The sequence below is a fragment of the Camponotus vicinus genome, unplaced genomic scaffold (genome assembly GCF_025532165.1).
Source record: "Camponotus vicinus isolate PSW18456_S1 unplaced genomic scaffold, iyCamVici1.0 SCAF_2, whole genome shotgun sequence".
NCBI lineage: Eukaryota > Metazoa > Arthropoda > Insecta > Hymenoptera > Formicidae > Camponotus > Camponotus vicinus.
Genome location: NW_028141956.1, coordinates 10121263 through 10143732, shown reverse-complemented (window position 1 = coordinate 10143732; position 22470 = coordinate 10121263). Strand labels below are relative to the sequence as shown.

The 22470-nt window shown below is 38.2% G+C and overlaps 1 protein-coding gene across 3 annotated transcripts in view; it reads right to left on the bottom strand.

Moving 5' to 3' along the window:
- The window catches only part of Pxb (putative Hedgehog signaling attenuator pxb), a 377459-nt gene that overhangs the window by 86690 nt on the left and 268299 nt on the right, over positions 1 to 22470 (bottom strand). For all 3 annotated transcript variants that reach the window (XM_083089605.1, XM_083089604.1, XM_083089603.1), the window contains one exon: positions 2124 to 2301. In XM_083089605.1, the coding sequence (XP_082945731.1) occupies positions 2124 to 2285 (162 nt within the window). In that variant the 5' untranslated portion in view covers positions 2286 to 2301. The remainder of the gene's footprint in view (positions 1 to 2123; positions 2302 to 22470) is intronic.

The window sequence follows — 22470 nt, the reverse complement described above, 5'->3', positions numbered from 1 at the left end:
CTTACAGGGATACGTGCAGGATTTTCGCTCGAGTGCTCCGGCGCGTTGACTTTTTTTTCACGACGAAGAATCCGCGCGCGTGTCGGAAAGATTCAACGACTCGCGATCGTGATAACGCTTCTCGGACATGATGAGAATTCAGCACGTTTCGGTAAAAGCTGCCCGCGTCAAATGTCATGTAAATTCGGCCGCGCTATTTCACTCAGATAAATATAATAATCGCATTAACATGGCAATTTATGTTAATTTTCTTCTGAATATATTCAATTAGAATAAATATATATAATCGTAACAATTATTTTTTTTTGTTCTGAACGCACACATAATTAAATAATGCGTAAACTATGCGTGCTGTATAGTTGGAAAGAAAAGAAATGAAAGCTCGGGCGGATCTTGAGGAATCTTGGAGAAACCACATTTCCAATCATTTTTCTCACGGCTAAGTACTCGCGGTACGACCCTCTCAAACTTCTCGCCTTTTTTTTCTTCGCCGGTGTTTTAATAATCGCGAAACTCGAGCGCGCATATTTCAAAGCCGCGGGTATTCGCAGAACTTCCGACCATCGATCTTCGAATTCCGGTATTCGCTCATGAATACGGCGCGCAAATATTCTCCCGTGCGAGCGACGAGCGCGGGCAAACGACAAAAGCGATAACTCCCTGCATCTCGAATGCGCGTATCGATCGTACGGGAGGAGATCGATATAAGCCGTGGAAAGAAGGCTGAATTACGGAGTTAGTTACGGATCTAAAGTAGCGAGGCGCATCGTGGAATTAGCGAGCGCGTCGTTCGACGAGTGCCCAGGAAAGGCGATTTGCAGATTAGTTCGGGCCACCGATGACGCGCGCTTTCAACTATCCGCCCCTTCAGACGAAATAGAGTATCGTTCGTGCACCGAGAGAGAGCACCCCGTTAAAACAATCGAAATAAAGCAAGCGGTCTGTTCTGGGAATATTACGTACGGAGATGGGACGCACATTTCAACTGCAGACGACTAATAAAAGCAATTTAAATCATTTCGTTTAAATAAGAGTTGCGAAATATTTCTATGAAGGAAATTATATAATTGGTACAAATATACATGCAGGAAATATTAATTTGAAATTTGTAATAATTGAAATTGCAAACATAAAATAAATTAGTTTTAATAAATTATCATATATTATTATTACAATATATAGTAATTGAAATATTGCAATATTTTTGAAGCTCGTTAAAACTGCATACCAAACATTTACTTTATTATTTCAAGTGCTGTTTAGTAAGAAAAATAATTAGAAAAGGGAAAAAACAAATGTGCATTTATCTTGAAAATATCCATTAAGTACTGAATGCTCAACATCAACAAAAACAACTGCAATGTGTATATTATAATAATAATTTTAAAACATGAATAAAAATGGATCTAAAGAACGTAAGTTGTAAAGAAAGAGCTAAATAGAATAGATACAAATTGATATAAAAATATTTTACCATGAGAGAGATAATTATACATTAATTGATTATTTGAAATCGCTTTTTAACGAGAAAAAATGCATATTAAAATATTTATTTCTGATTCTAATTAAAATCAAGAATACATATTAAATTGATAGAATACATTTTAAATTGATTTTAATTAATGTATAAATAAACTATTATTTCTCATTTTAACCATTTATAACACAGAAAAAATATAGTTATATGTTAATATTTTACTTTTCCGACTTCAAAAACTACTTTGAAATGATTAGAAAGAGAAAAAGTATTTTATTAATTAAAATCCCATTTAAAGTATATATTTACTTGATTTTAATTAGAATTAGAAATAAATATTTCAACTATGCCTATCTCTGATTGTATATAAATATTAAAGCTTATATTTATATCACGTAAAATGAAGAAAATGTTGTTTGAACTGATTAACATTTTTAGTTTCTCTTGATTTCCGAGAGATCTTAATAAAATATTCTAATAAAGATATGTCTTGCAAACGTAGACTCTCTCAATTGAGATCGGATCGGGAAGTTAAATGAGAGATTTCCAGAGATGAGGGCAATATAATCAGCCCTTATCAATGCAGCACTCCGCAAATCAGGTTGCATAATTGAAGAAAAAGAAATAGTCGAGAACGCAGACTTACCGGGATAGCAACGCAGTCTTCGAGCTCGGCGAGAGGCGATTCCGAGCAGAAGGTGCCCTCGGTGAGGAAGGGCGGCCGGGGAGGCGGCGGCAACCGGAACTCAGGGGGTGGCCCGGGGCACTCCGGGCACTCCGTGCTCTCCAGCGTCTCCAGCTCCTCCATCCTCCACCTCAGCGTGCTGAAAAATCGAGAGTATCACCGATTAATCTTATTGACGAAGACACATTAATCGGAAGCACGAAAATGGGAGGAAGGTGCGGGTGAAAATATATTGTTTCTCGAAAAAAGTATTGTCCGATCGTGAGTTTCGCGATCAAGCAATATTCGATAAATACACTTAGGAGCATGTCTACAAAGACATTAACGTGGATTTTAAAATTTAAGACTGCAATAATAATTAACCTTTACTCGCTCGCTCGCGTGAAATTAATGAAAATGCGCCCGGGAAATTACATTAGTATGAAACCGTAAAGTGGCGCGTTTTTATCAGAGGTATCTAACTGTCCAATAAAGAATCCCATGTCGGAAAGCACGGCCACATCCGGCACGTGATAAGATAAAGCCGTCCTCGACGGACACCTGCGCTCGTTCCAACCCTTTCGTCCCGTCCAATCGTGGGAATATACTTTTTCTTCATTTTTAATATGCAAATGTGTAATTTTAAAATTGGCTCTGAAAGCTCAATTTTTGTTTCTCCGATCGCATCTGAAACTCATTTGAAATATTTTCATCTCCATTTGTCGAAGATTCTAATTAATATAATGACATTTCATTCAGCGATATTATCAGTTTCCTTTTTTTATCTAGAATATATTTTAAATCTAAGTTTATGCCAAGAAAACTTTCCTCGAAAACTTTCTTCGACTCAAGTCACTTTTTGTTCGGTAGAGGATGAAACCGATTGAACTTGCGGATTCGATGACGAATTCCAGAGAATCAAATATACACCGTATCGTATAAAAGAATATAGAAATGGAGGATAAAGACAAAGGAATTGAGACGTGGAGGGAGAAAAATCGCGGCGTGGTCGGTATGCTAATGTCCGGGGACTTAATTAAGGTCTCATAATGAATCAGTCACAGGGCTGGGCTAGAGTCGCGCGAGTAGGTGCGCGCGATTGTGCCGGTTGATTAATTGTCTCGTGCCCTCGCACCCCGTGCACTACCGTACGCATAACAGAGCAAGGAAGAAGAGAGAGGGGATGATGCGATACGCTCAGCGCATATTCGTCATCCACGATTCGCCGGCCGATCGATACTTCCGGCGGTCTTCACCGACGATGATTTCCGTGAATGTGAAACAAACCTAAATTTCGAGCACAGTAGAATCTCCCACGTTTCGTATAATCATATTAATGCGTGACGTCATTTCAAATATAGAAAGGAATATACGAGAAAAGCCAGAAAATAAATTTGTACAGAAAAGCAAGGAATATACAGTAAGACAGAAAATAAAAAAGATAGAGGATTAAAAGAGAGATAGAAAAAGATAAAGATTAGGAAGAAAAATGATACGAGAAATGATATGAAAAAAACAAGAATTACGAAGAAAAGAAGATGAAGGAGGGAAAGAAAATTTAAAGAAAAAAAATAAATATAAGGAATTCAAGAAGGATAGGAAAAATGATAGAGAAAGAGAGAGAAAAAAACTGAGGAGAAAAGAAAAGAAAAGGAAAAAAGCAAGTACCAACGAACACGGAGAGTAGAATAAGGAAAAAGATGAGAAGAGGGGGACAAAAGAAAGCAGGAGAAAAAAATAAAACGAGCGGAAAGAAGATGCGACTCGGTGATGAAGAGCGTATCGAGGCACTATTTTACACATACCGACCTCATTCCATCGAGGTAACGATGGCCAAAAATTATGAACGGGTAGAAGACCCGGAAGGAACGGGGAGAGAAACAGAAAGAGAGAGAGAGAGAACCTAGGAGAAATCGAGGGGGTTTCGCAGAGTGAGAGAGTCCGGGGTAAAAGACGAACCGCGAGAAGGGGATGCACCCGTCTGCGCGTTCAGTTTAATAAATGCAGTCTTCCTTCCGTCCCGTTTCTTGGCTCGTCTTAGGTTCAACGACGCTCTACGTCGACGTAGCGAGCGATGAGGAACTGCAACCCTACTCGCTCATCGCCGCATCCCTCCTTTTCTTTCCCTTCGTCCCCGTTTCTCTCATTCGCATGCAGAACGGAGGGCGAAAAAGCAAACGAGCGAGCAGTGCGAGTACCGCGCTCATCTCGTTTCCGATTGCGCGAGATCCAAATCTACAGTTCGCGTGATTTTTATTTAATTCCCATTTCCGATCAGACTGACTGTCGGATTTCTAGCGGTCGAGCGGTATTCGTTTTTTTTTTCCAGACAGAATCCTGAGAATGGAAGATATATCTATCTCTTTCGCGCATGACCAAATTGCGGGCGTTATATGCAAATGAAAGGCGCGGCCATCGTCTCCACGGTTAAATTTCACTTTCCTTACGAATCATTATTATGACAATAATTGTTTCGAATATAAGGCACATAATTACATTGTAAACCAAGTCCCGCTTCTTGACTGTAAAGTTGAAGTGAATAAAGTTTATATATATAAGGCACATAATTCAAAAAATTTTTACAAAAAAAAATTTTAGAAGTAAAAGAAAATAATTTGATTATTTACTGTGGAAATAAAAATATCTTGTATTATATTATTCTGTGTTATGAAGGGAAAATTCCAAAGTATTATATAAAAATATATGTGAGAATAATACTTGAGAAGCACTGAAATTTGCTTATGATGGATATTTTATTATTTTCTTTTTTTTAATTTGCCTTAAAATTAATTCTTTACTTGGATGATATTTTTAATTTAATTAAGATAAATCTAGCGAGTAAGGCGCACACGCTCGTAAAGTTAGGCGAGTGTGGTTGTCGTACTTCGAAGTGAAGATGAAGTGGAAGATAATACCCGGAGCGGCATGATGAATTACAAGTAGAGAAACAGAGTTTCAAATTAAATTGTTCAGTTTTGTATTAATTGCTGCCAGTCTAAACGTAGTTTTAATTTAAATAAAACACAGCAGAAAAGAGAGAGCAAACTATAGAGACAAAGTTATACCATTAATTACGCATGCATCGTAGAAACATATTAACTTCTTTCATGTCTCATGTTATTAATCATAACGCTGCGCACGTAACATTTTGAATATATCGCGGTTAAATAAAATCGACGGTATAGTCATAATATATTTCTCAGCTTTATATTAAATATTGTTTCATCGTTTCAAATTTTTATGAGCGGATTAAAAATTAATAAAAGCCGATCGGAGCATTTTTCATATTTGCTCGAGGTAAACACAATAAACGCACGCGCGTTTATAATATTGCACATTTGGATCAAAAAAATACATTCGAAAATAGAGAAAGAGAGAGAAAAAGAGGAATAGAAGGAAAAAAATAAAATGTCAAATTCAAGAGAATCGATTCGGTCGTCGCGCGAGCCGAGAAAATCGGCCACCCTCGAGCTTACGAGCGGCAAGAAGAAAGGGAGGCGGTGAGAGGAGGGGGTGGGAGAGCAAGAAAACGAGTAAACTAAGGGGGACGCCGCAAAGTGGTCGGATGCTTTTTCCGAGTGGCCGAGCGAGAGCGACTGTCGGGGACTAGATTGACCGCGGCTCTTTTCGGCGTTGCCGGAATTGCCGAGGGATTTATCGAGCGGCGCTCTTACCGATTGGACCCCCCCTCCCCCTCCCCCTCTCTTACCCCCTCGTCGTTCCAAGTCGTCGGAGTCCTCGAGAAGCTATCGAGTTAGAAGAAACGGTCCGGCGCGGTTGTGATTATTGGTGCATGATTGATTTTATTAGAGAATCAAGAGGGTTTACTTTACTCACGGAATCACGGGGCTCTCCCTTTGATTTCGCAAACTGCGCGATTAATATCTCGCAAAGTAGATTACATCGCGCAAATTCCGGTTCGCTGATTTCAAAACAATTAATATTATTCCAAGAGACTTGAAATTCAAAAATTTCAAACTGAAAAAAAGTTGTAAACAATTTTATTTTCTCGCGAAACAAGCAATTATTGCAAAAAGAGACGAAACACAGAGATGTGTGTGTGTGTGTGTGTGGGCAGAGTGTAATATTTCGAGAGAATATTTCCAAGTTTCGATGAACAAACGAACAAATTCAATCTGGTAATTTCTTTATCTCTCCCTCTCCCTCTTTCTCTCGTTGCCTCTTCCTCGCCATTAAAAAAAAAAAGGTTAATCCCGCTGAAAAAAAATAGGTTGCGCGCTGATAAGGGTTAAATTCCGTCGTACGCCGGGGATTAATCCCTTTTCTCTATGCTACCGGATGCGCGCGCCTGTGTTGACCACGCTCTACGTTTTAATTAGGCAAATTTTCGTCCCGCGGCCATTTGTCACGATAAAGCCTCCTCCTCGTTCAGTCGCGCGCGACACCCGTCCCGAAAAATCCCCGAATGACCCGGTCACGTACGCGCGGTACCGGAATTTATCATTTCCTCCGGTGCAAGCTTCCCGGCTTGGCAGGCGGCGTATTTTTCCCGCGCCTTGTACAAACTCTATGAGAGGCAACGAAGAGTTATGATTATCGCGCGACACCGCGGGTCATGTCAGCTGTTTTCACTATTTTCGGGCTTGTTTCGGGCTTCGCTTGTTCCCGCGTTTCGTGTTTCGGATACGCGATGACGATTAGATAAGAACGGAAGGTCTTCAATTTGTTTCATCTTTGCATTTCTCGGCGAGATCGTGAAAAAATGTAGCAATGCAAAAGTGAGTGAAAGTTTTCATGCAAGTTGAATTGAGAAGAGAAGCGGAATATTCGATTGTTTATAATTGTTGGAGAATATGAATGAGAAAATAATTCGCTGTCGGCTGTTTAAAGCGTCGTATGATGAAAAAAGGACACGTTCTAAATGAGCGAATTTCTTCCGTTTTCAGAGGAAGGGCCAAAGAAGGCGAAAGGCCTTATTTTCCGGAAAGACTAAGCGAGTCTCGTAATCACTTGGACAGGCGGAGGCAAAGGAGTCGGCGAAAGGAGAGGCGAGTCCTCCTTATACAACCTTATAAAGGCGGCCGAATTAGCCTGCGTTAAATGCGGGCGGCGCGGTTGGCTTTACGAAGGATAAAATCGGCGGATTGTCGTTTTGCGCGGCGTCCGTGTCGGCGTTACGAAGTTTAAATTAAGTCATTTTAATCCCGCGGGAAAAATGGGAGGGGACGGGGGGAAGGAGTTGGCGCGGAGAGAAGAGGCATCGAGGAAACTTCGCCGGTCCTCTTGTTAAGTTCCGACGTTAAGTAATCAGATTAGCCCCGGAACTAACCTCGAACGCCGCTGAAAACGTCGTTGCGGAGAGGAGAGTCCCTTGCGTTAATCCAGTTGCGCTCCGGCGAAATTTTGGTTCGGTAATCGCCTAAAAAAAGCGAACGCACGAGGGAAGAAGAGGAGCTAACACCATTCGTCGCGGAGAGCCTCGGATAAATGTGAATTCTTCCTCGAATGAAATAAACGGACATAGATTTTCGGAACAAAAAGTTGCCTCGAATCTCTCTCTCTTTCTCTCTGCCGATTTATATTATATAAGGTTTAATATCATCAATTTTCATTCGTGACGAGTAATTTCCTCTTTATCAGATCTTTTAGAGATTTCAACATCGTGACATCCAACGTCAGCGACATTTCTTCAGAATTGCCACATTTGACATTTTCATCAAAAATCCGTCAAGACTTTTCTTTTTATTTTAATAAAGTTTGGTAAAAAAAAGTGAACTTATTTAGGAAGATTCTCGGGAGAAAAATTGAACGGGCAAGTTTGAACCTCGCGGAATTGAAGGGAAACCGTTTCGCTCTCCAAGGCGGAAACTTGAGCGTCGCGCCGTCACGTTAATAATTATAATTGCATTATTGCGCCGTGACGTCCGATCCGGCGACGTCGTCGGCTGCAAATTTTCAAGCGAAGCGCGAGTATCGGGGGAAATAATCCCGACTTTTCCTCCCGCAGCAATAATTCAGTCGGGCCCGACTCGGCTTCCGCGAATTGTATTTGGAGTTAATCGTGTTTCTATTGCGAAAGTAAGGGGCTTCTTCAACTTTTAATCTCACAGAGATTCCCGGGATAGCGAAAATACGACGCTCGTATTATAATTCACTCCTTTCTAACAGAATTCAATTATAAATAAATTGAATGAATTTTCGAACTAATTTCGCGCAATTTGTCATAACATCGGTACTATGATAGTTCATGATCTAAAGTGTAGCGTGCATTTTAACACTGATTTATAATTTTAAAGCTATTTGTGACTATATAATTTTCCAATAATTTATTATATTGAAAAAATATGAGTTTCAAAATTATATATTTTCTAAATAGGAATTTCCAATATTTTTTTATTGTTTACCTCTAATGTTTATTATAGTATTCGCTTTATTAATTCGCGAAAGCGTTAATTCGTACACGAAGATGCGATGATGCGGGAGGAGAATTCTGACTACCAGCAGTTCCCCAGATACGAGTTGCGAGTGTCAACAGAGTGCCAACGGGTACCTTGACAGAAGAGAACCGCCACCGCCGCCGCCGTCGTCGTCGTCGTCGCTTGCCCGTCCGCTGCGCTAACGAGAAACTCCTTTAATTGGACGTTAACTCGCTCGACGATGCCGAAGACACACGAAACAAACTTTTATCGAGAGCACGCGGGAATCGAGTGCGTTACTCTGGTCGATTCAACGGGTATCATCCAGAGAGAGAAAGAGAGAGAGATAGAAAGATAGAGAGAGAGAGAGAGGGAAAGGAAGAGAAAAAGAGAGAGGAAAGGGGAACAGAAACGCCGAAAGAGAGAATCTCGCAGGAACCGGAGCGTTAATCTCGTTCGCCGCCTTCCTGCCGAAATAACGAGTCCGACTGAGCTCGCCGCCGTTAATTGGGCAAATACAGTCATTAGCGGACGCATAAAGATAGGAGGAGGCGGAGAAGAAGACGAGGATTCTCTTCAGACCGAAACGACGTACATATGAATAATTCCATTCCGAAAGAGGCTACTCCGTTTTTTTTTCGCTGCTCGTTTCTCTATAAATATGAATCGCTTTCGGAGCAAAATGAAGAAACGAGATTTATCGATCGTTTTTTTTAATAAGTAAAAATATTTGACGGTATGAGAGCGTGTAAAAAAAATTAACCAAGCTTTTATCGAGCTTTAAGGCTGAAAAACCTTTTCCGCGAGGGCGTATATCAATAGTGGTTTTTAATCTTTCTAAAAAGAGACAATCGATAAAACGATGTAAATAATAATTAACGCAGACGTTTAATAATGATTGCAGAGATTACGCGAGATTTCGTAGAGATTGGAATTTTTATAATCCAAGCAAGAAGAATAAAAAACATTCTTCCCTGGATACCTCTAATTAAAAAGCGCGTATGAGTGCGACTTTATTTTCCTGCATGATTCGCGTCACCATTTCCGGTAGCGCAAAACGAGCCAAACGGCTAGTTGTCGCATTATTTCAGCATTAGCTTCGCTCACTCGGCTCGTATCTCCTGGTTAAGTGATACGAGCGCTACTAATACACAGAGAGGGAGGAGGGCCGAAAAGAGGATGGGGGAGAGCGGAGGCTGCGCGTGTATGGCTAATGCACAACTGTTATTACTGCAGTTTGCAAACAGCCGGCAGAACGGTAATGCAATCAGCGGTGATACAATCACGCGTGTACCATTCCGGTAACTTGGGGAGGGAGCGAGCCCGCGAGGGGGGGATGAAACGGAGGGGTGGGAATTGTAGCGACGTTTCACAAAGGCCCCGATGAACAGTAAGCCATGATGTTGGAAATCCTCCTCTCCATCCTTCCGTAAAATCTACGGTAGATAAGAGACCACTCCAAATAAATGTGAAACTTGATGTGTGTTCCAACGACAATCCAGTCTCCAGATGTGAAATTTTATTATCCGAGCTACGGTTCTTTGTGTTCGGCGTCTCGAAATTTATTCAAATAACACGCACAAGATGTGTATATATATTGGAATCTCTTTTCAGCAATTTTTGTTGAATTTTTATTGGATTGGTAATAATAATTATGCCAATAATAATTGTATGTGTATAAACTGAGAATTATATATAAATTAAATCGCCATCGAAATTAACGTGAAATTTTGTTGTGTCATACCCGAGATATCATTATTTACTATATATTGACATTACATAAAATCATAAATTTGATAAACAAAGTTAATTTACAGTTTAAATGCGAAATGGGTTTAGAGTTACAAATTACTAGAATTATCATTATCATATCATCGTATCTCTCTTAAAATATTTTGCAAAATTTTCCATTGACTCTGATATGATTTCTGATGATTAATAATTATTTAAACAATTTCCGCAATTAATAAACTATATAGTCCTCATATATATATTTAATGCATTTAATGCATATTATTAATGCATTTTTTAAATATCATTAAAACAATACGTTGTGTTGTGTCGCGTACTAAATGCAATATTTCAACGGATATATTAAAAAAAATATTAATGATAACAGAATCGCAATTCCCCTCCCATTAATTAAATTAATTGTGTTAGTTTTAATACTAACATTATAATAATTTATAATATGCAAATAATCCAACGTTAACGTGTTACATTTTATAAATGATTATTTTATTTAATTACTTTTGTGAATTTTACGCAATTTAAATCACGGAGTTTATTATTATTAAATACACGTAGTTTGCAAAACTTTCCCGATCATCTTGCGCTTAGGAAAATTGTTTTAACACTTTAGTCGACTTTGCTTAAACATAATCACGCAACGAATTCGCGATGAGAGGAATATGACGGGCTCACTAACGGTTTATGCAATGTAATGCAACTGCTTTACATATGCGCTTCATTTCTATACACATAGTACGTCCCACATAGTAAAGGTAAGTACTCTATCCTTGGTAAATATATTGCGTTCTTTACACATTATACAAGGTGTTCCGCAATCACCGACTGTACATCTTAATGAAAGTTTATTTCTTAAAACATTCAAAGTTTTCTTCTACAAAAAATTAAAATTAAACAAACAGATTGAGCAACTCGCTAACTAAACATCAAATTAAGACTTAATTCAAATACTAAACTTCGTCTGGCATTTATAGAAAATTTTATTTATCAAAAATATTTCACTTTTTCACTTGTATAACTTCAAATTCCCTCGTCTGCTTATCGTTAAAATTAAAATCAGTGCAATAGATAGACGCACGCGGGAGGGTACACCAGGTATACGGGACGAAGGAACGTCGGGGATCATGAGAACATAACTCCGGCGCGGAAAAGACTCAAGACGACCTCATCTCTATGTTAATCTTCCCTTCGCCTCAAGCTCCCCGCGTCCTTACCGCGCTTAAGGACCGCGCCGGTCCTCCGTCTCCGAACGACGTCTCTCTCTTCCTCGTCCTTCCTCGCGACTCGTTTTGCGACCTCGGGGCCTAGCCGGTTAGCCATGGCTTCAACCTGGCGGACCACACCGACGCGAACGACTTCGCGATATTTGTTCGCGCGACTGGAAATAGGATACGCGCGCCGAGAGGATGACGGTGAACACCATTCGCGATTAGTATCACTCGCAAAGAGGCAGGGACGAGAATAAGGATTAACGGATGAATCACCAATCTCCGTGTCGTTTATCTTTCCGTCCGTCGTAAATGCAGGTTATTTACATTGTAATATATTATGATCTGCAGATTATTTTACTCGAATAGAATAAGAAGTAATTATCAAGATAATTATTTCACTGAAGTAGAATAATATGTAGAGCAACTTCAATGAAAGTTGACAAATGAATTACCAATCTCCGTGTCGTGTATCTTTCCAATCGTTGTGAATGCAAGTTACATTATTGTTTGTGATTTGTATACATTATTTTATTCAATTAGAATAAATAATAATTATTAATTATTAATAATTATTTAAGTAAAATAATAGAGATATGGAACAACTTTAATGAGGGTTGACAGATGAATCACTAATATCCGTGTCGTTTATCTTTCCGTCCGTTGTGAATATAGATTATTTACACTGTAATAAGTAATATTCATGATCTACATAGATTATTTTACTCAATTAAAATAAAAAATAACTATCAAGATGATTATCTTTACCAAAATAGAGAGACATGGAACAATTTCAATTAACGATAAATGATCAAGATCGAAGAAAAAAAATATCAAAGGCAAAGGCAAGGATACACACACACGCACACACTTTCTCTTTCGCTTTTCGATTAAAATTTCCACGAGTTATTCAGAGAAGCGTACTTATTCCTGGTAAATCGGCGATGAGAATAAGATCGTGAGAACGTTACAAGGCGGTGAAGGAACGTTAGGTTGAAGAGGAAAAAACGTCTTGCCAAAAACGGGCGATAAATATCAATAAACGTTCCACGGGGACGAGCGATCTCTCGCGCGTTCGGAATTAAAACGGCGCCGATGTCGCGACGCGCGTATTATTTACGACGAGGATCCCCCTCGCGCGGTGCGTTACGCGCGGAAATTATAGCGTAGGTGTCCGCCGTTTCCCCGATACCCTCGCAGATTTACGGACCGTTAAACGCGACGAATTTACGCGCGCGTCTTTTCACGATGCTGTTCGCGACCGCGGCTGACTTTATTATCGTCTGTGTCGCGCCTACGCCGATGAGTCGCGGTTTAACGGACTGGAGTGGCTCGCGAAAAAACGTATGCGAGCATCGAGACACACAGGACGTTTGATGAGGCACGAATCGAATTTCTCAACGATATTCCAGCTTGCGGCCAAGTTCCTTCTCGCAAAAGTTTCAATAAACATCATTGCTTCATCATCGTTTCAATAAACATCAAATTAATAAAATGTATAAATGCTAATAATAAAAAAATGCTAATAATAAAATAATAAAATTAATGCTAATAATAAAATAATAAAATAAATAAATAAAATAATAAAATAAATAAAATAAAATAATAAAATAAATAAAATAATAAAATAAATAAAATAAAATAATAAAATAAATAAAATAAAATAATAAAAATAATAAATTCAATAAAATATATTTATCTGATAATTAACACGAAGTTTCGTACAAAAATAAAAAGTAATGCCGATACATAAAAATATACGGGTAACGATATAAATTTCACTCTATATGAATCTTAACTTTGAACCTCGGGAATTCCCGTCAATAGCGAAAGGTCAATGGTAGCGCGGGCGTTGGGAGGACGAGAAGGGATCGAGAAAACTCAGCGCGATATGAAAGATGAAATTATTTACAAGCCCGACCAATAAGCTATCAGAAAGCTATTAAAAGTTTTCGCGATCTAGAAATAACGTCCACACCCGACTGGCTGCTTTCCCCGGGGAATGATCCATCCCTTTTCCCTGCAACTCTCCTCTTTCTCCCCTCCCGCATCTCCAGATCTCCGCGGGAGAGATGCGTGCGCTTTTTCCCTCTATTTCCAGCCCTTTTCTTCTGACCGCCCGTCACCGTTGTTAGGGAAGAAGAAGACCACTTCCGGCATCCAATGTTAAAACGCGGTCGACGGAAACTTTTCCCGCTACGGCTGGGAAGATCCTCCGTCCTCTTCCTCGGGCTCTCCTTTGTCTGGATTCCCTTTTCCGAAAGCATTTAATAGTATTGCATGATTGAGGCATGATCGAGAGAAAAATGGAGCAATTTTTTGAATTTGTGTCGAAAAATTACCGAGTTAAATAATCAAGAAACGCTTAAATTCTAAATTATTAATGAATATTATTAAACAATCAAGAGACGACTGAATTCTTTATGCGTTTTTTTGATGGTATTGGATGATTGAGGCATGATCGAAAAAAATGGAGCAATTTTTGAATTTGTGTTGATCGATTAGTATTCGAAAAATTACCGAATTAAATAATCAAAAGACGCTTGAATTCTAAATTATTAATGAATATTATTAAACAATCAAGAGCCGACTGAATTCTTTATGAAACGTTTGATGGTATTGGATGATTGATGCATAATTGAGAGAAAAATGGAGCAATTTTTTTGAATTTATGTTGATCGATTAGTAAAAATTGCCGAAAAATACCGAGTTAAATAATCAGAAACGCTTGAATTTTAAATTATTAAGGAATATTATTAAACAAGAGACGATTGAATTCTTTACGAAGCATTTGATGGTATTGGATGATTGAGGCATGATCGAGAGAAAAATGAAACAAATTTTTGAATTTATACTGATCGATTAGTAAAAATTGCCGAAAAATACCGAGTTAAATAATCAGAGACGCTTGAATTCTAAATTATTAATAAATATTATTAAACAATCAAGAGACAATTAATTCTGAATTACTAATGAATATTATCTATTTCTTATCTGATTAGAAAATATCAGTTTTTTAAATATTTTATTTCATGTAAATCTTACAAAATAGCTTCTACGTAAATTTTGCTACTCTTTCCGAAACGATTAAGATATTATATAGATTAGGAACTATCGTTTCACGTTCGAAATCTAGTTTCGGGACATATTGGAACATCGAATGTTACATAAATCGAAATTTTGAAATCGGAATCACGAAACGTCGAAATTGTCTATTATTTTTTTAGATGGAAATTGTTACTCGTTTTACAATCGTTATCAGACCAGCCCATTTTGTTTTCCACAACAGCATCGTTTGCGATTTTTCTGTCGAAAGCGATTATTAACTCACTCTCTTGTTTCTCTTCCTCGAATATTTACTTTTTTTCGCCACAATCATTTTTTTTTAAGAATTAAAATTTAACACAAAAGCTATATATACGTATATACCTGCCGTAAAAAAAAAATTCGCCTGAAAAATGACGTGGATAAAGGTTTAATGTTCGCAATTATTTACGTCGCTGAGATAAAACGTGTTGGTTTTGTACTTCGCAAGAGAAACGGGGAGCATCACGAAGCGTAGTCGAATAGCCGACCATTCAGATTCAAATTTCGATAGGTCCCAACCATTGGTGGCACTATCGATTCATATTCGATCCGATCCAGACAGGCATCTGGACGACACGGCGCGAAATCGAGAGAGATTGTTATTCGTACGATAAACAATCGAAAGCTCAAACAAATAAAAAGAATATAAATTTTCAGAAAAGAGATTTTTGCAAAAATTCTGTGTCATTTAAATAAATATATCCTGCATCTAGATAATTTCATTTAAATTTTATTATTTAACAATTGAGCCTTAATCGCAATATATGTGATAATTTTCGAGTCACCTTGGTTACATTAATATAAAAAAAACCAATTAATTAACAAACTCGATCTCATTTCTCTAATAAAATTGGAAAAAGAAATATGTATATCGTGTAATAAAAATTTTCTCTTAATCTGATAAATTTCGTGCGTGGAAAATCAAGGTCAAGATATTTCGGCAATCTTGTCTGATCCCTCGAGAGAACGTCGATACTCCCATCACGAACCCCGCAATTACCCGATAGAGAGTTCGAAGGGCGAATAAGGGTGGCACGGTCGAAGGTCTCATAAAAGTGCAGAAACTAAGTTGGCACCCTCGTCGTTATCGAAATACAACGAGGGATATCTCAATCTCCGTTATATATATTCACCGTAGACTATTTTATTCACGCGATATATTAATTTCCGCTCGTGCTTTTAACACTCTTATAAGAAAAGAAAGCACTCGCAGAGCACTGCAATCTATATTAATGAATATAGTTATTATATTTAACAAATCTATAATTACATAAAAATTTTAATTAATATATATCAAGTCACATTTCTCTTCCCTCTTGTATCCGCCAAGAATCTATCTAATTTAAAACAGTAATTAAACACATATGACGGTACCCTCGTCGCTGATAATAACGACCGTCAGAGGATAGTCCGAGTCACCCTCTTGACGCGAGATCTCGATCGAATTGCCTACAACCGCCATCTCCGTTGACTACAAGTTACAAACTCCTCCCGGAGATCGTTTAATTCGAGCTGCCAGCGGTGGTGACGCAAGGATGCGCGTCGAAAGGGAAGGTAACGGGATACCTAAAACTCGGGCGTCACCCTCAAGACGCCGTTAAACTACCCTCGTAAGTTTCTTCCCTGCACATCACCTCCTCTTCTTAGTTTTACCTTCCCCACGAGTCCGCGAGGAAAGCTTTCGCACGCACGTGTCTCGGGTTCCTCACCGGTACTTTATTAAGCCCGGTCGCCCCATCCTTTAATGGAGATGATTTCGGCAAGCTTGCATGTTACGTTAAGAGGGTGGCGAGCGCGCGCTAAGGGATGCCATGGGATATCGGCGGAGGTAATCTCGGTGTCGTCGCTGATCTTAGAATGTTTCAGCAACCTGTGATTTTTTAGATACATAAATAATGAGGTTATCTGAGACTTTCATCTCAAGTTTTGAAAAAAGTTGTATATCTGGAAAGGTACATTTAAATAGAAGAGTTTCTAGAGATGAACAATATTTTCCAGAAGGAAAGTTTAAATTGCTTTTTGTCGGAGATATAAGGATCTTTCTTCTTTTATCTTTTTTTCTATTTCCAAGCTTAAATATTTTACAAGAATTATGAGTTTAAATATTTGCTACATTCAAAAATATTACGAGTTAGACATTTATGAGAGAATTATCCTTATAAGAATTTTTTAGATTAAAAAAACAGAAATTAAACTAAAAAATACAGTACTATAATACAGTACTAAAAGTAAATTAAAAATGTATAAAGAGAAAAAAAGGCGGATTAATTTTTGCGAATTTATACCGATCTCAGTTTTCACAATATATATATAAAAATATATGTTGACATTTCGCGTCTACAATTAATTCTCACTTATTTTCCTACCTTCAAGGATACTTTAAAGCGCATCAAAATATTTCAGAGATAATAGTGAATCCCCAATTAATTTTATCGTTTAGTTGGCAGCATCTTTGACACTCTCAAAAAAAAAAGTCAGTGTGTCGAGGTGTCAATGATGCGTCCGCGTAAATGACCGTGAAACGTGAGACGAGCGACGAAAGTTTTATCACGCTCGACATCGCATTAACGGGCGCTCGTATCGGAACTTCCGGCCACCCGAAAAGCGTCGTAGGAACCGTTCCTTATCCGTGGACTATGCCGTTCGTAAAAGTATTTCTCTCGCGCTCGGGAGGGACACAATACGAGGAGAAAGAGAAGGACGACGAGACGCGGCCGGCCATCCAGTCGGATCAGGGACACTAATCGCGATGGACTTAACGAGCGATAAAGCCCAGACTGGTGTGTCCATCGGGTAAACGTCGCTCGGTTTGTCGTCTGTCGTAAACTCGGTTTAAGTGGAATCGCCGCGACGCGAGCAAGTTTGCAGCGTTTCCTGAGGATGAACCGATGTGGAATTATTCGTGTGATACATGACCATTTCTATTAAAAGTTATTCAATCCGATTCTCTTCCCGCGCAAAATTAGCAGGAGTTTTCTCAATGCAACATACAGATTGAAAATATTCCTCATAAAAGCTTGTTAGTGACATGGAGGGAAAATTATTGAAATTTATTATTTTAATATCATTGATATTATTATCTTAATGTGCTCATCAATTTCATTGTGTTTAATTCGTTTTTATTATTTTCTTATCAATATTCACGCATAACTGGATAAATCGAACTTTAGGCAGTAATCTCGTTCCGTTGGCGATTTAAAGCTACATTGTAAATTCAAAATATCGTATAAAAGATGAAAAATAATAAATAATAAACAAGAAATAATTTTAATATTTTTTTTACTAGTGTTACACATGTGCTACACATGGACGATTTTGCGCAGCTAAATTGTTCTTGATACAACTCTATTGGACTACAGTATATAAATGCAGAAATGGTTAGCATGAAATTTGCAATGAATTACACGATATAGCGAATTATACGAGAAAGGGAAATTTCAGCAATTTCGTCTACGTAAACGTTAACCCGAATAAATGAAATAAATTAGGAGAGCCTTAGCGTGTTATACCATTCATATGCAAATGTACCTTGAAAAACATTGAATTCGTAGTACGCATATATTAATTGATCGAAAATTAAGTTCTCTGTGTATTTTGATTAAAAAAAGACTATGTAACATTTATGTTTGCGTTCGATATACAACGCATTTTATTCTTGAAAATATCAATATCAGCCAATAAAATGGTTGTTTTTAAGCGAAACTCTTCCCCTTTGAGAGTGCATCGCTCTGCGATTTGTGTGCGCGACGTCTATGCAGCTTCGTGCATCGATTCGTGCCTCCACCTCGCGCCGAGTCGCTGCACTTTCGTTTTGTCCGTTTGAGCCAGGACGAATAGTGACTGCCGAACGCTCGTTTCAATGTTTTTATCGGTTACTGTGTTTGTTTCCATCAACATAATATTTTGCATAAAAATACATGTTTTTCAAAACGACCGCGAAATATTAGTCCGTTGCATGTAAATAGTTTCTGCTCCAAAAATTACAAAATAAAAAGAACGAAAAAAAAGACAAATGAGAATTTTTATGCAGTTTTGATTTTTTTTTCACCCAATATTTCCAAAGTTACAACCGCAATAGCCCATTGTGTACAATTTCACTCTACACAAAATTATAAATATCAGAAAATTTTTTTGAATTGTTCAATTTTAATGCTTTTGTACACAATTATTTTTGGGAAAAATAAAAGTCGATACAAAGACATTTTTATTATTCATGTATCTTCTTTTATTTCTCTTTTATTTCTTATTTATATTAATCCGAAGTTTTAAGATGTTGAAATAAACAAGAACTCGTTCCCCAGAATCAGAGTTTTATAATTTGGAACTAAGAAAAAGCTTCGATATTACATAATGACATTTATAATAATTGCAAAATTTTTTATACATTATCAAATAGAGGATATTAAAATCTCACAGAAGAGGAAAGTGTAGTAGATGTCCAAATATTCCATTCTACAAATTTGATTTAGTGTCTTCAATTTCTTTTAAAGGCGATGTCACTTTCATCATTTCTACAAGATCGAAGATTTACACAGTTATTTTTGCAAAGAATAAAAGTCGATATATATAGAAATTTTTATATAGACTTTAATCATTCATCTAAAATCTTTTTCTATATTTCTTGCTTGTCATTATTAATCTTAAGATATTGAAATAGACAATTACTTGTTAACCAGAATCGGAATTCTACAATTTAAAACTAGGAAAAAGTTTTTTGACATTACATATCGATATTCATATTAATTGTAAAATAAAAAAAAATTCCTCATATCATTCTTCGTATATTATCAAATAGATTATTAAAATCTCGCATGCACGGAAATATTCCATTCGGCAAAATTCGTTTAATGCCTTTAATTCCTTTCAAGGGCGCCGTTTCGACGTACTGTTGGCCGTCTCTACGATATGGAAGATTTTCTTGGGTAACGGCCGAGCGATACGCGGGAACGACATTGTTTTCAATCCGCTCGTTGGCCATCAGGATGATTCCGGCATCGTTGACTAAATCGCTTTTGGCACGAGCGCGCCCGGCATAAAGAAGATAGTAATTTTCTACGGACGAGAACGCGCGCTCTAGTCCTAGGACACCGGCTCGAGACGTCACGTCCGCGTCTCGCTCCGGAAGGATACCGGGAAATAAAGTAAGCGTCGGACATCGCCGCGAGCAGGAGCGAGCGAGGCCGCGGGTCACATTTTCGCTCACGGCCATCCCACCCTTCCCCCTCGCCCCCATAACTGTCCCTAATAACTGTCAGTCGCAGTCGCACTTATAAACCCCTCCCCGGATCCGGGATTCCTCCAGACGAGATTAATCCCGCGCTCAACCCCCGTCCGGGCGAGTACGTTTGTCGTAACTCTCTTTAAATCCGAGAATAGCGTTTATACGATGAAGAAAAGACGCGGTTTCCTCCCGTTCCCTCGGAAAGAAGAAATCCGATGAAATGTAAGCTCGTATAACTTTCCGCCGTTTTAATCGTACCGGCCAAAAACGCGACTTGACTTTTCAAAGGAGAGATGACCATAATCAAAATTATCGTTTATGGATGTAATTTTGATATTTTATATTTTCATCACTATTTTATTATTCTTTTTTTTTTTCTCCATTTATTTATCTTTTTCAGTTGCTCGACGGATTATGCTAGCTTTCTCTACAATTTTTTTTCTTTTTTTTTATTAATATCTGATTGAATTCGGCTGTCGCGTTACGTTTTGCTTACGAGAAAATATCGGCATCGTGGATTCGATCAATCTGTTGACTGTTGTAGCGCATGAAAAGATTATGGAATCCTGTGAGAATCGTGTCGTTCGCAGGAGTAAAAATAGAAGTCATTCGCGGAGGGTAAAGGAACAAAGATCTCGAGCTTTACGAACCGTTATAAGTTATATTCGTAGAAGACGATATGAAAGAACTCGTTGTCACTGTCGCAATTATGCAATCTTTTTCGATTTTTCTACAAATTATTTCTTGGAAAAAGATTGCAAAATTTATATGTCAATTATATAATGCAAGTTTTTATTTAATATTTGGATTATTAATTAATATTACGTATTCCTAAACGAAAAGTGCGTACACGACAACTGTTACTTTTAATTTGACGCATCCGAAAGGAATTTTGTCTCGACGATGTAATATTTGCTCATTCTGCAACTCAACCGTGACATGTTGTGGCTGACGAAAAGGAAACCTGTCACCAGGGTATACTCGAGAAAATAACAAGGACTCCCGCATTTGATTCGGTCCAACTTGTAACATCCGTAGAGATTTTCGCGGATTTCGAGCGCGCACAGCGTATAATACTTGTTCTGGGAAACTTGTGTCGGGACGTTCGAGAAATTCTTATCGTCGCCGAGATGCGCTCGAGCAAATAACAAGGAGACGCAATTTGACACGATCGAAAATGTAAGGCACGTGGCAATTTTTTTGCGGTCTCCGAGCGCAAAATATATCGCGACGCTCAATTTTTCAGCGAATAAAATTGTCGAAAGTAAATTGTATTTTTAACAAAAATCAATCAATTATAATTCTTTAAATTCGCAAATAAAAAGAACAAGCAACAAAGAATACGATGCAATCAAACAAAATACAAAGGCAATTTAAAAAAAAGAAGAAAAGAGATAAGAGAAAATGATAAAAATCCTTGCAATCGATAGAAGACATAATATATATAAATGTGTATGTTTTGTGAAAAACAACACTTTGAGATAGAGTAGAAACAAGTTACACGAAGAAAGACGCTTGTTACACTCGACGTCTATTCGGAAAAACAAGAACCGGTTGCAATCGAGGCGAAGCGAAAAGGAGCATAACGTACGCTTGAAATTTCTGCCGTTTTCGGAAATACCACGGTGAGACATTTGAGCTCGTCGACGAGGAAAAATCCTCATCGCCAGGATGCACTCAAGAAAATAACAAGTGTAGCCGCGCTATCGGAATCGATCGAAGAGTGAGAAAGCTCGACGGGAAAAATTTCTATCGTCGAGGGCGCGCATTTGCGAGATTAAAAGAAGGGAACCTGAGTTGCTCGTGTGACGTAACGCACATATGGAGTTCGCAGAAATGACTATTTCTCAAACGAGTCGCGCATCCCGGGAGCCCGAGATGTGCCCGGGACGACACGAGACGTGCGTCTCGCGACTGTGTATTGGTATTTTACGGGGACGGGGACGACGCGCGCTCGATTCTCCGAATTCCGAGCTCGGAGCGTCAAGATGCTCCGGGAGTCGATGAAAAGTGCAAGAATGTCGCGGCCAGGATGCGTTAAAACCTCGGTTCGAGCGGCAGTAAAATTTTATCGCCGCCACCGACTTTTTCCCTCGAGAAAACACGCCTTCGCGAGCGCACGCGAAGAAAGGATCGCTCGCGATTTATATCGGCTCCGCGAAACGTCAAACGGGCCGGAAAACGCGAGCGTCTACAAAATTATTTATCCTTTGCTCAGGATTTGTCATTTTTAAAAATTCGATAAAATATCGAGAACTCTGAATGTTTATGTTTATTGTAATTAATCGTGCGTCATATAATTCTCGCTTATTATATACATTTAATTATTAAATTGATAATCTTTCATTTTTATTTGTACAACGCGTCTCATTCTAGCACATTATTTGTCGTTTGCTCTTAAACATTTATTCGTAATTGTACATCATCAAGCTCTCAATTAAATTATTTTGGAAATGACAATGCGTCTGCGAGATGAAATAGGATTTATGTCATTTTTAACATCCATAAAAAATTAACAACTCTGCTAAAATTTATGATTATTATAATTAATCCCCGTTCGATTATTAAATAAATAATCCCTTATTTTCATTTGTACAATACGCGTCATTTTCACCTCGTCTCCTATAATTCCAAACGCGTCTTTGCCCTAAATTATTAAGGCTATCGATCGAAAGCAAAGTCCATTA